This window comes from Formica exsecta, unplaced genomic scaffold (genome assembly GCF_003651465.1).
Source record: "Formica exsecta isolate Colony F162 unplaced genomic scaffold, ASM365146v1 scaffold393, whole genome shotgun sequence".
NCBI classification, from domain to species: domain Eukaryota; kingdom Metazoa; phylum Arthropoda; class Insecta; order Hymenoptera; family Formicidae; genus Formica; species Formica exsecta.
Genome location: NW_021851167.1, coordinates 1,224,855 through 1,238,440, shown reverse-complemented (window position 1 = coordinate 1,238,440; position 13,586 = coordinate 1,224,855). Strand labels below are relative to the sequence as shown.

The 13,586-nt window shown below is 41.9% G+C and overlaps 1 protein-coding gene across 4 annotated transcripts in view; it reads left to right on the top strand.

Annotated features, from left to right (window-relative positions):
* LOC115239631 (homeobox protein cut) overlaps window positions 1-13,586 on the top strand; it is a 159,820-nt gene that overhangs the window by 88,559 nt on the left and 57,675 nt on the right. For all 4 annotated transcript variants that reach the window (XM_029814249.1, XM_029814246.1, XM_029814248.1 and 1 more), the window contains one exon: window positions 1,947-2,147. In XM_029814249.1, the coding sequence (XP_029670109.1) occupies window positions 1,947-2,147 (201 nt within the window). The remainder of the gene's footprint in view (window positions 1-1,946; window positions 2,148-13,586) is intronic.

Genomic DNA, 13,586 nt, shown 5'->3' with positions numbered 1-13,586 from the left:
TTGTTGATTCACGTCGCGACGCCGACGATGTAGGACACGCACGTTATAACTTGTTTGAATTACTAACGATCGCGGGTCCCTTCCCGAGCGCCCTCTATCGGACTGTCGCGAAGGCGGCGAGAAAAGAGCGAAAAAAAAAGACCATAGATGTATGTACAAGTGTAATAGATCGCGTACTTATCTTAATCGCAGGTGGCGCGTGTGTTCGGATATTGGAGAAAGAGTTTTCATCTCTGTCCAAGTATTGCATTTAGAGAGGGAGAAAGAGAGAAAGAGAAAAGGCGAAACTTTCCTCCTCTTTCTAAATCGCGCGCAGCATTTACGAACGGAACGCGCAGTATTACTACGTCTATGGAAGACAGGAGGCGTTTCTGAATCGAGTCGAGTTACTTTGAAAGCCGCTATAATTAATGTCCAAGTGCGGGAGAAAAAGGGCAGGAGAAATCGCGGGAAAAAGCGCGGGACAATGTTTGTTAGATACATCACGGTGAAAAGTTTAAAAAGGTAATCCTCTCTCTGTACTTTTAACGTTAGCGATACCATCGTTATTTTCGTATCAACGGGAACTCTGCTCGTTTTTTTTTCGAAAGCTTCGATTTATAAAAGGGTCGATCTCGCGTCATGTGTCTCCGCGCTTAAGACAGTCGTTTGTGCTTTACGGTCGCGGTAACATCAACGGTAAAGAGGTAACGTCGCGGCAGGCGTCGCGATTGGCATGCTAATTAACGAGCGCTTTGCCGCAGATCTAGCAAAGGCAGACGCAGTCGCCGAAAGTATTTCGTCGTTAATGGTCTCTCTTCGCGAGAGAAAGAGAGACAGAGAGAGAGAGAAAGAGAGAGAGGGAGAGAGAGAGAGAGAGAAAGTTGCACCTTCGTCGCGCTTGTCAGCGCGTCGTGCTTTTACGCGCCGATATACACGAGCGGTTTCAACAGAAAGGTACGCCATGACACACGAGGCTAATTATTATGACTGGCACATTATACAGCGACAACTGTGTTTGAATTACGTACGTCAATTAACAGAGAAACATATAAAAATATATTGATAGCGATATACAATATTTCTAGTTGCTACTGTAATTATTAGCCACGTGTAATACTTGCTACATGGAATTAAGAGAAAGGTAATTTTCGATTACGTATTACAAGCTCACCATGTGAGCTACGGGAAGGGAGTGGTTTGATACAATACATATATAAACTTTTTCAAATTTCGATTTCAGAATTAAAGAATTACATTACGGAGAGCGGCGGAGTATGTGCATTACAATGTTCGGGATCTAAGAAACTGCGACGCCAGCTCGCTATTTCCTGCGCTGAGAATATCAAAGCGATCTCGCATGACGGCTCGGCGGGCCGCCGTTTCTATTTTTGCCGGCTTTTCGTAGCCGCGAAATTAGGTGCAGCCGGCGAGAATTGATTGATTTCGCGTCGCACGGCTCCGCAACGGTAATTTAACGATCGGGACTGCCGTGAAAAATTTGCATAGAGCGCAAACCGTCTGTACCGTTAATTCCGACTTGCGTCCTAGAATTAAACCGCGTGTACAATCGCGTGAATTACAAAATATTATACGTCTCTGTTATCAGTTATTATTATTGGATCGAAGACAGCGAGAGAGATTTTTCGCACGTCGGTTAATTAATTTTGAAACTAGTTCACCGAACGTCTGCGATGTAAAGAATTTACACCGCAACTTATAGCAATGGAATTTATTAAGAGTATCATGCCAATATATCGCTCATTTATATCGCATGATATGAATGGCGCGACTCGAATCAGTACTGTATTTAACATAATGCAATCTCAGTCATTCGCGTGCTTGATTAGATCGACGAGAGAATTAAAAACGCGAATACGAGTTCTCGTCAAGCGAATCGTGCTGATATAAATTGCGAATGTTAACGCTCGTGAGGCACTCATTATCCTCTCTCCTTCTCGTTTCAGAGAGCGACTTCGGCGGAGAAAGAAATAGCCGCACTGAAAGAACAGCTCGCCGCAACGAATGACAGCAATTCCAAGACTGAGGGACACCAATTGTCCCAGCCTCCGCAGGGAAGCGATCAACAGCAGGTACACGATGCCAGCAATCCCAGAAGGACGCCGAACAGCAACCTCGAGCAGGAACTGCAGGCCAAAGACAAAGAGGTGAGTTGGATCAAACTTGAGCCCTTTTGCTAAAATGTTGCTCTCTCGTGTAATACCATGCGAAAATGATTGTAATCTCTGAGGAGTTCTCGAGAACTCCTCTTTTTATATATATATATTGTTATAATAAATTATTTTATTCTTTCTTATTTTTAATTAAATATTGAGAAATATATATTAACGCAACAAAAGATATTCAACCGCTTAAATCGTCTCTAAAAAAAAAAAAAAAAATATATAAACACATTTATATATCTTTTTTATGAATTTCTTTTCTTTATTAGTAACCGCACGTACAACAATATATATAGGTAATAAAATAGTGTACAAGCGAGGCAGATTCTCACGGCTTACGAAAGGATTGATAAATCGAACATTCGTTTACGAGCGGTCGCGCGGCTTAACCAACTCGGGGTTGTAACGTGCAAAACCACCGCGTGTATGTTAGCGCGATTTCCGCGTGCAGACATGCGTGAGCCGCGGCATGTCGAAGTGAATGACTAACGTTGCTTACTCGTGTTCGATATCCGTATTCGGTGGTTTATTGTCCCCCCTTCCTTCTTCATTCGCCCGCACCATTCTGTTCCACGCAATCACGTTCGTATACCGCATGCATGCCTGACACTCATCCCTTTATAACTGGCTGTTGTCATCGCGCAGACACCTTCAAATTTCAATCAAATTTTTTAATTGATGATTGCAAGATTATAGATTGGAAATTTTGGCAGATTTTTTCAAAGCTGGTTTATTGATATTTTAATGTGAGGTTAAATATGGAAGAACGTTTGTTAGCGTTGCAACAAATAGCGATCAATTGATTTTCATATTTGATAGATAATAAGATGACGCACAAAAAAAAGTAACTATATTTATCTTAATATAGATAAAAGTTTTATTAGTAATAAAAGTGTAATCAATATCTCTTTCTCGTGTATTACATTTAGAAAATTATTTCATTATATTATTATTAAAGGAAATATTATATAAAAGAATTTTATTTACTATTTTAAAAATTATGTGCGTGAACGTAATATCAGTTGATAACAAGTATACGTAATATTTCTTATAATATTGAAATCTCTCTCGAGTTATTTTTTTGTGCATTATTTCATATAATTTTGTGCTTATATTTCACAAATCATATATATTTATAAAGTAGACTTATATATATGAATTATAGAGAAAGGGGCAGTTGTGTAGATTTCGCATGGCGAATCGCATTTAATAGTAGCAACATGATTGGCGTACGAACGGCAGATAATGAATTCGGGTGAAGCCGTTTCACAACTCTCGCGTGGCATTTTTTCTGCGAAAGATACACGATCGGGACCTAGATTCGCGATAAACGTTTCAAATTACTCGCTCTTGTGGAACCACGCAAACCCTGCGCTCGCGGCTACACGAGTAGCGAACGTGTAACGAACGATAGCCTGATCAGCTATCGAAATAGATAACGAAGTCAATTTGGAAAAGCCGTATCCCTTTCTCTCTCTATCTCTCCCTCTTTCTCTCTGTCTCTCTATCTCTCTCTCTCTCTCTTCGTAGTTCGCTCTTTGGCGTACGAACGGCAGATAATGAATTCGGGTGAAGCCGTTTCACAACTCTCGCGTGGCATTTTTTCTGCGAAAGATACACGATCGGGACCTAGATTCGCGATAAACGTTTCAAATTACTCGCTCTTGTGGAACCACGCAAACCCTGCGCTCGCGGCTACACGAGTAGCGAACGTGTAACGAACGATAGCCTGATCAGCTATCGAAATAGATAACGAAGTCAATTTGGAAAAGCCCTATCCCTTTCTCTCTCTATCTCTCCCTCTTTCTCTCTGTCTCTCTATCTCTCTCTCTCTCTTCGTAGTTCGCTCTTGTTGTCCATTAACGTGGTCGCGCCCGGTTGAATAGACGCATCCCAATATATATTTAGTAACGGCATGTCGGGACTTTCGGGTACGGTTGCTCGCTTGGGTCGTTAAAACGCCGGAATGCGGCGGCGGACCTTTTATTACGATTCGCCGGTCCGCGGTTTCCTTCGGAACCCCGCGCGCGATAACATTATCGTATATTTATCGGGAGGGTAAATAACCCGGGGGAGGGACCCGCGTGCGCGCGGTTTCGGTCTCGGCGCAAAAATAGCCGCGAACCGTCTCTGAGAAACTGCGCGAACTGCGCTCTGCTCGCAGCATCCGCCCGCTGCAACGCCGAGCTGCAATGCGCAGCTGCCGCGCGACGCGGATGAATGGAGATAATGACGGTCATCCCTCACTTTTACCGCCGAATATTTGGCCTAATAAACTACGGTCGTCTCGTGAGACAGGTGATTCCGTCGCGTTTTGTTTTGTCTAGGAATGGGCGGCGTCGCCGTCGCGAGGTATGCCGAGTACGCTTCTCACAGATGTGCAATCAAAGTGGATTAATTGCATGTACATAATTGCGTGAAAGTGTATTCAGTGCGTAGAAAGTACTGCACCTACCCTACATATGTATCTGGCATACAAGCCATCATTAAATAAGATTTACGCAATTTGTGGATATATTTTTAGGAGATTTATTATTATTGATAAAATTATTAGTTATATAAAAAATATGCATATGTTGTTAATAAATAATAACAAATCTAAAAATAATAATGATTTATTAATGTTACGAAAAAAGAATCTGTCTTTTTTACACGTACATCGAGGCACAGAAGAGGGATCCGCGCTATAGATTAAACTGCCAATTGAACAAGGTATATAGAGCTAGCCAAGTCGATAAATCTTCGAGAGGTAATACAGAATACGAATTATCCGCCGCTACTCGAAGCCTTTTTTCTCCCGGAAGTGGTCAGGAAGAGCCTAAGTGGTAGTTGCACCCTTTAGTGCCGTGCACTTTGCGTGGTTTACGAAGCGGCGTGCAAGGAGGTCGAGCCCGTAAAAATCTTGCGGTAAAGGAAAAGGAGTACGGTACGGGGTTGGAAAGGGGGGAGGGGTAGAAGGGAGAAGGAAGCGTAACCTGTTAAGGGTGTATAATGCGATAGGGGTGAAAACGGCGGCGCGAGCGAAGGGTGGGGGCGGGTGTACACGAGCCTTTAAACAAAGCCAAAAACACTTAAAGCGGCGCGCGCGTGAGAAAGGAGTGATAAAAACGCCGCTAAGAGTTCAATAAGTATCCTCCTTAGAGCCAATAACAACCACTCCTCCATTTCTGTCGCCTTCAAACCATCGTCCGCCCTTCCTCTGTACCTCCATCCCCGCGCGAGGAAAATCGTTTGTTTCGAAGCCTTCGAGCCCGTTGTAATCCCGGAGCCGATAATCTCCGATCCCGTCCCTCCTCTTGTCGACGTCGTATCCTTGGTCCTTGTTCGTCCGTCCTCTTGTCCTCGGAGGGGAATGGGAGAGAGTGAAAAGGGGATGGCGGGCGTTCTGTTCTCACCGACGTCTTTTAACGGATAAGAATTTGTTCCACGGACAATGTCTTTATTGAGAAGCCATCGCGCGCCGTAGAGCGCCGGAATGATTTTTATTATTCGTCGATTAAAGAGAGGTAATGGAAGTTTCTCTCAAGTCCCTCCCGAACAACGGGATGATTTAAGGACGATAATGAGGAGTAAATAATGCGATAGTGTCTCCGAAAGAGGAACGGGATATCTCGGAGAGAGAGGGATACTCGCGCGATATTCGGGAGTACGTTCATGAATTATGGAGACTTTGGAAGTACATTATGACGGATCGATAATTATCAGACGCGTATGTGTCGATGTATACATGTCACGTAACTATGAATCCTCATTACTCCGCTAATAGTTTTAGATGTCTGACGCGCGTCATTTGACTGAATATGAAAAATTATGCAAATAAAACGTGAATCTCTTGGTTTCTTTAAACGTTTTGTAGTACGTATTATGTATTACGAATAATATATGTACTATTTAATTTTACGCGATATGTGTGTGTTTTCTAATATAATATACTTCGAACCACAGATCTTAGAGAAACGTGTTCGTAAATACGTACTTCATTTCCACGTAACCGCTTTGATTAGTTACACATGCGCTTTCCAGTAAATTAATAACATTCTCATCACTTGATATCGGTGACGCAATCTAGATATTTCTCTTATTTATTTCAAAAAAACATCATGAAACAAGACAAGTAGTATTAGCTATCTTTCTTTTCGACTGATAAGAATTATCATTTTGTACTTATCATCATGTACTTATTACTTATTACTTATCAATTGACTTTGCGACTTCGATCAACAAGTTTTTACATCATTAAAGGCTAAATTGCCTCTCGACAACCTTGAATAATTAATCTCGAGCTAGCGATCTTTTTCGTGTACTTTTCTAGATTAAAGAAAAATTCCCCTCTCGATTATGATTACGACGATTGGAAATCCTGATGGTTACTCCGTTCGCGAGTACCGTGTATACAGCGTCCCGTTTTGCTTTTCGCGTAAATATATATTATCCGCCCACGAAAGGAAGTGGCGATAATTTGCGAATGCAGCCGTCGTTCGTGTCCCGCGGCTCATTATCTCAACGCTTTAGAGCCATCGTTGTCGTATACAAGTCGTAGCTTCGGCCGCACCATCGGCCGAATGCTCTATCACGGCACGCCTGTAATTTCAACAAGACATTGTGAACGATCCTCGCTGTCTCCGCGACACCCTGTCCGTCACCCCCGAAGACAGGCTCGCGTTTCGCGTATTTAAATCGTGCGCTCCGAGAAGCGCCCCGTTCGCCATTCCGCAAATAAATCACTCTTGTCGCGCGTCTGAATCACGGACCCGTGGCGAGCAGCACGCGGACGTTGCCAGAAAACGCGGAGATTTCTTTATTTTCGGCGCCGGTTCCGTTAGGTCTGCGTGTCACTCGCACGTGACATCTACGGAACGTTTGAACGTCAAATTTAAATTCGATACAGGCGGATACGGAGTTGTTCCTGCAGTGTATTATTAGTCGGAGGGGATCGCAGAAGGGGAGAAGAGAGAGAGAAACGCTTTTTTTCCCGGATAGGATGTGGCCAGATGTTAAAATCGTCGCAACCGCGTAACTTCCTATAAACATGGCAATAATAAAAATTGGCGCGATGGATAAAGCGACGCGATAAGCGCGCTCGTCCGCGATTCATCGTTTCCGCTTCCTGTCGCGTAATCACGCGACGAACGGTATCGAATCGATGTAGGACGAGCGTGCTCGATTCGATGCCACGGTAGCAGACGTTTGCGAATCCTCGATTAGGTTCCTCAACAAAGTGAGGCTCTAGCAATGTTTGCTTTGCTTAAACTGTCACGATAACGATGGCGTTGGCACATCTCTGCCAATTTTTAGATCGTAAGACAGGAGATTTTATTGAGTGTTCGTAGAACGTCTTTTCAACACACGCGTATAATTATTAACGAGTACGTACACAAAGTACTTGAAATGTCTCATCTAGATTTATCTCCCAATGCGAACAACGGCTGAACAATAAATTGCAGTAACGGAAATGTTCTCAATGTTTAGTCTTTGAGTTCCATCAACATTGGTGTCTCCTCGCCTCTGTTGCTGGAGGAATTGGATATAGTGGCAATAATAACATACGCATTGCCGAGGTGGCAGAGAGCCTTTGGGCCTTTGTGTAGCTTGCATCGCGGCGACAAATTGAATTCGTCACGGCTGCGGTTCTAAATCCTCGCTATTTTGTTGCTGTACTTATCTTCGGCATTTTGCCGCGTCGACCGCCCGTCTTGTCTCCCGCAGCTGCTTGATCTTAATTAAACGCCAGAATCTGGCAGCTTTAAAACTTGTAATAGATATTTATTTATCTTTAACGCTCTACGTATCGTAGGCCTTCTGTCATATTTGCATCAAATTATCATGCTTATGCTTTACCAACGAATAATAAAGAGAATCTCTGAGTATTTCGTTGACATTATTCGTCAAATTGCGATACAAGTCGGATACAAGTCGTCTGAAAATGATTGATTATATAAAATTTCAATATTAAAAGACAATTTTACATGATACATGATAAAAATATCTCTTCATATTATTTATAAATAACAATTTTAAATTGCGGAAAATACGATTATCAGATAACTGTATAACACGAGTTTAATTTGCATTTATTGTAAATGGAAATTATTAATTATTCAACCTACCTGTCATCGATTCTCAAATATTTCACCGATTATCTCGGGATAACGCAAACGTGATGCATGTAGGTGATTGACAGTGATTGCTGCCAAAAGGCATGGTGGAAACTCAGTCAATTGATCGTTGTAGCGCAATAAATTGATTCATTTTCATATTATCGGCGCAATTATATCAGAAAGTATAATGGTCCTTTGGATATCTATCAATTCATTAACAATAGTACCGTATGTAATAATAATGATGATAATAATACCGCGAAACCCAAGCGATTTTATGTCTCCGAGAATTGTATCGCAAATGAGTCTTTAACGACTTCGGCGAAATTCAGAATTATTTTATTTCGAATCGTCTTCTTTCGACTCTCGCGAGGTGCTTAAGGGACGACAAAGAAAAGCAAGTAGGGGGAGAGAGAGCGAGAAGAAGAAGTGTAGAACTTCTGGCAGCGTGGCGAGATGAAAGAGACACCGTGCTACTCGTGCCAAGGCAAATACGCTCGGCGAGTGTTTCAAAACACGTTGGCTAATGTACCGAGCGCGGTAGATCGAAAAATAACCGAGTGCGTTATCCGCGCTCCTTCTCCTTCTCATATCCTATTCTCGCGTATCGTCCTACGAAGTGAGATTATCACGGGAACAAACGTGCGGCCTGTCGTTTCTTGCAAAAGGTATACAGCAGGCTATCTCTTTCTCTCGTAATATCCTTCTGTAAAGTTGCACCGAAATACTCATTCGCAATAGATACAATGTCTTATTAGAGTAAACGCGCAGCAATTCAGACATAACTTTTGGATGCATAAAAATTTTTTTTTATTTGTTAATTACGTGCATAAATTAACAGCTTGACTTTCAAAAATCCTTCAGCTACTTTGTAGAGGGCGGAATATCACTTATTCTTTTATAAATAGAAGTGCAGTCGACGATCTGTGAAATACCGAATACTTTATTGTTTTGTACTTCCGGTGTGACTGCAATGACGACGACAGACGGAATTTCTTTGAGCAACGATGGGATTTCTTTTTCTTTTTCGCCTTGTGTTTTAGTGACGATTTAAAATTATGCGTAAAATTTATAAAAATTTGTTTTTGTAACGGTAATTAACCTATCAGAAAGTCGCGCTAATTATTATTCAGATATCGATATGTTTATGATACTGCTGACAAAGTGTCGCACGTAGATTGTTAGAACAATGTTTTTTTGTTTAATATTATGCTGTACAATTTATATATTTATACCTTATATTTTTTATATAATTTCTATATTTAATATTAAATATGTTATTTATACTGCACTAAAATAAAAATTAAATTATAACTTAATAATTACACTACTCTCTTCCCTCTCTCTCTCTCTCTCTCTCTCTCTTTTTCTATCTTTCTTTTAAAAAAGATTACATATATTTTTTAAATTATATACTAACATTAAAATAAATATCGTTAGATAAGATAGATTTGTATTAACCAATTGGTACTTTCTGTGCATCGCAATTTACGATCAACGATGATCACGTAGCGATATATGAATCGAGCAACGAGATATCGGTAACGGCCGCCATATTGGTAACGCCGATGATAGGCCCGTAAGTATATCCATAACGATATTACCATATTTGCCCTGATAGGAAGATTTGCTGATAATTAGCGCGATAAGGAGCAATCGACTGCGCAACACACAGCGATACGGCGCGACAAACAATCGGGTCGAGCGGCTCGGACGAAACGACAAATTTTATCGTGCCTCCGGCACAGTGATTACGTGTCTATATGTATACACTGTATATATAACGGATATATAGCGTATAACGGCACACTTATCCGTGAAGTATCCGCGGCGCCATGCGCCATAAAACAGATTAGACTTACGTTGAACTGACAGACCGATCGGTGGGCGGAGAAACTAGAATCTTTATGATTATATAAGCATTCCTAAGTAAGATCTTAATTATGAGTCATATGACACATTTTTAAGATTATATTTAGCGACACAGGTTTTTGACGTACACGTAAAGCGAGAATGACACATGAAAATTTATTCCACGCGATCAAGCTGTGTTTCTTTTTATCTAAAAATAATAAATTAAGTTATCGACGTGTTCAAGATTTATAATCTTTGTACTTTAATTATAAATTTACTTATTTACTATTTTACTTTATGTATTTTAATCGATACATTTTAATATATTTTTTTAATTGATTTCCCTGCAAATGCTTATTCATTTGCAGAAAATAATTTAACACATTTTTATATGTATGTATATGAAATCTTTAGAAAAAATTAATACATAATTCCCATATGACTTTATGCATACCAATGCAATTTGGAATACAGAAATTTTTCTAGACATTACATTTGCGTACGTTTCATCTAAAATCCACCTTGCGGTATTTGCGAAAAAGGATTCGCGGTATTGAGGGTTCCGACTCGAGGATACCAACCGGCCGGTGAAACACGAGATGGGAGGGAGGTCGTCTGGCAAAAACCTGGGAATATTTGCACTCGAGTGAAAATGACGTGGGTTGGAAGTGCAACGAGTGCCTACCGGCTTCTCCCTTAGTCTGTTCGAGACGTCAGGGGCAGCCAATATTATATCATTAGATGTAACTCATTTCGTAAGTTTCAAGTAGTACAAAATATAAAAACTCGCGATATGTAACTTGTCACGATCAACCCCTTTTTTAAAACAAAAACTCTTCTCTCTATCATTGTTTTGTCTCTTTTTTTTTCATTCGTTTTCAATTCCTAGATCTGATTGACAACTCTCAATTTTATCGCTATTGCTGGCATCGATGTTCCGAATATACGTATTTATAATTTAGATATTAACATCATCTCGGGAGATTTCTTAGTAGCATCTTAAATTGCTGTTGACATCATTTACATCAATCGATAACGGTATGTCAACTTGATTACGCGCAAGCAGATATCCCGGTGCATTAGCGTTGCGGTGTGTCTTGAAGGCGAATTATTCATAGGCAACGGTCCTCGATCTATATCACCTAACTCACCGGTACAATCAGGAACGGCCGCGGTCTCGCTCGAGTTGTGCGTATGTATACGCGATAAAGGAAAAAAGAGGGAGAGGAAAGACGACCCCGCATGCTCCATCATCGTCGGCTGAAACATTAATTAGAAAATCTGAATAATTAGGAACTAACTTTTGCGCGACGTGTAAAACTCGTCCCTCCTCGCCTCACTCGCTCCATCCTTCATCCGTGCATGAACACACGTACACGTGTGCAGGTGCGTGGTTGCGTCTGTTCCGCAGTCTACTGTCGGTGGGAGTCCGCTTTCCTCTCTGCCGACCTCAGCGACGACGTAAGGGGGAGGAGGAAAGAGCGGACGGCGGGGGGACTCACCCTTTCGCCTCTCTTTTACCCTTAGCTTTTTAAAAAAAAGGTTCTCCAGTTCGAACCGATCGATCGACCTCATACTCACCTCCACATCGAGATGCGTATCTGGTCACGGGGCCCGCTGATTGTATCGTAATTACGGTTTTAAATATACTTCATCGAGCACGCGAGCTTACGAAGTCGGCGATGGGGGTTGGTGGTCGGCACTGGAATAAGGTGGAGGTGAAAGGAGACAGTTAATGCCCGTGCCCTTCGATTTAACGTCGACACGAGCGCGCCCGAGGTGTATTGCAGGCAGCACGCTCTCGGGCAAAGGGTGGCGGGAGAGAGGAAGGGAAGAAACCGGGATGGCTGGCGGTCGGCTGGGTGGTTGATGGGGTGGCAGCCTGCTCGGCCACCTCATCGGTAGGCAATCTTTTCTTATCGGGTCACAGGAGATTTATAGAAACGAGCCGCGATGGCGTATTGTCATGACTTGGCCCCGTGCACGTGAAGTCGATCTGGAACGCGATATGTGTGAGTGTATATGTGGGTGTGTGTGTATATATGCTATCGAATTTATGTGTGTCGGTACGGCGGAAAGTAGGTACCAGATGGAATTATTACTCACAACCGTGACTAAGCCGGGCTTGAGAATTACGTGCTCGATCCGCAAAGACGATACACTGCGAAATATATACCGGTCTCTATTGCGCCGATCAAAGGATTGTGAAGTTCGCGATCGTTTGCGCCGTTGAATTATTACTGCACGCGGCGTACATAGTTCCGGCCAGTCGAACTTGATGTATGGAGACTTTCTTGCGCTACATGCTGCTTTCTATGCAACAATTCTAAATTGATCGTGCTTATTATCGAACAACGTAGAAAATGTTTTATTACTACGAATATTACTGCAAGAAGCTCTGATAATGAGATAAGTTATGTTTAACAATAATCACAGATAAATTTGATTTACTTTATCTTTATTTTTATTTACTCCGATTTTTGTTTCTATTAATTAATTTTAGCTTACGATATTAGAATATCTGTATAAATGTGATTAATTCTCTATTTTCTAAATTATACATTGAAAACTTCAAAAAATATTTAATATATAAAATAATAATTATATGAATATAAAAAAGGAACACAATTATAATAAAACTGATATATGACTTGAAACCTATATATATTAAGCAATAGTATTTCTAAAATTTTGATTTGCGGTAAATTACGGAAATTCATCGCACATTCAACAATTTTCGGTAATGAAAATTATTCATCTTTACGGACGTAGTTAAATTCGTTTTTCCACTGTCTTCTTTCCATCGACTTTTCCCCATTGGTCAGCCGGCTATCATCCGTATCTTCCAATCCCACCGAAGAAGATAATACCGAAAGAATGAAGCTCCTGTCGGCGTCCCGAACGCGCGTTCGCGTACACGAAACGGAAGAGAGTACCGGCAGAAAAACGGTGGCGTCTCTCGAAATTAATTCTTTTTTTCTCCGGGAGATAAAAACCTAACGAAGCTGCGCGCGCGAGCTTTATTACGCGAAAGCGAACGACGGAAGGGAGGTATATACGGACGGAAAGAGACGTAGGTGGAGACTCCGGGAGTGAGGAAGAACGGGAGATGAGAGCGGAAGAGAGCGGGGAAGAGATACAGGGACACTCGCGGGGAGGGGGATTGATATAGGTGGTCCTGGTGGCGATGGCGATAGGACGAAGGATGGACGCGGGGGTGCTGGAGGAGTAGCATGGGGTGGCCGGGGGCAGAGGAGGGTGCGGCCGAGACACAAATACGCTGAAAATTAGATTCATAACTTTTCTGCTGCGCTTTCGCGGCGGAACGACTAAAGGCTGCCCGGGCTAGTTAAAAATTCCGTGTGCCCGCGAATATCAGTCCCTACCTCCTCCTCTTCCTTCCACCCTTCCTTCTCATCCTCATCCTCTACCGCTTGCCTTCTCTCCGTATATGTATGTGTATATATATATA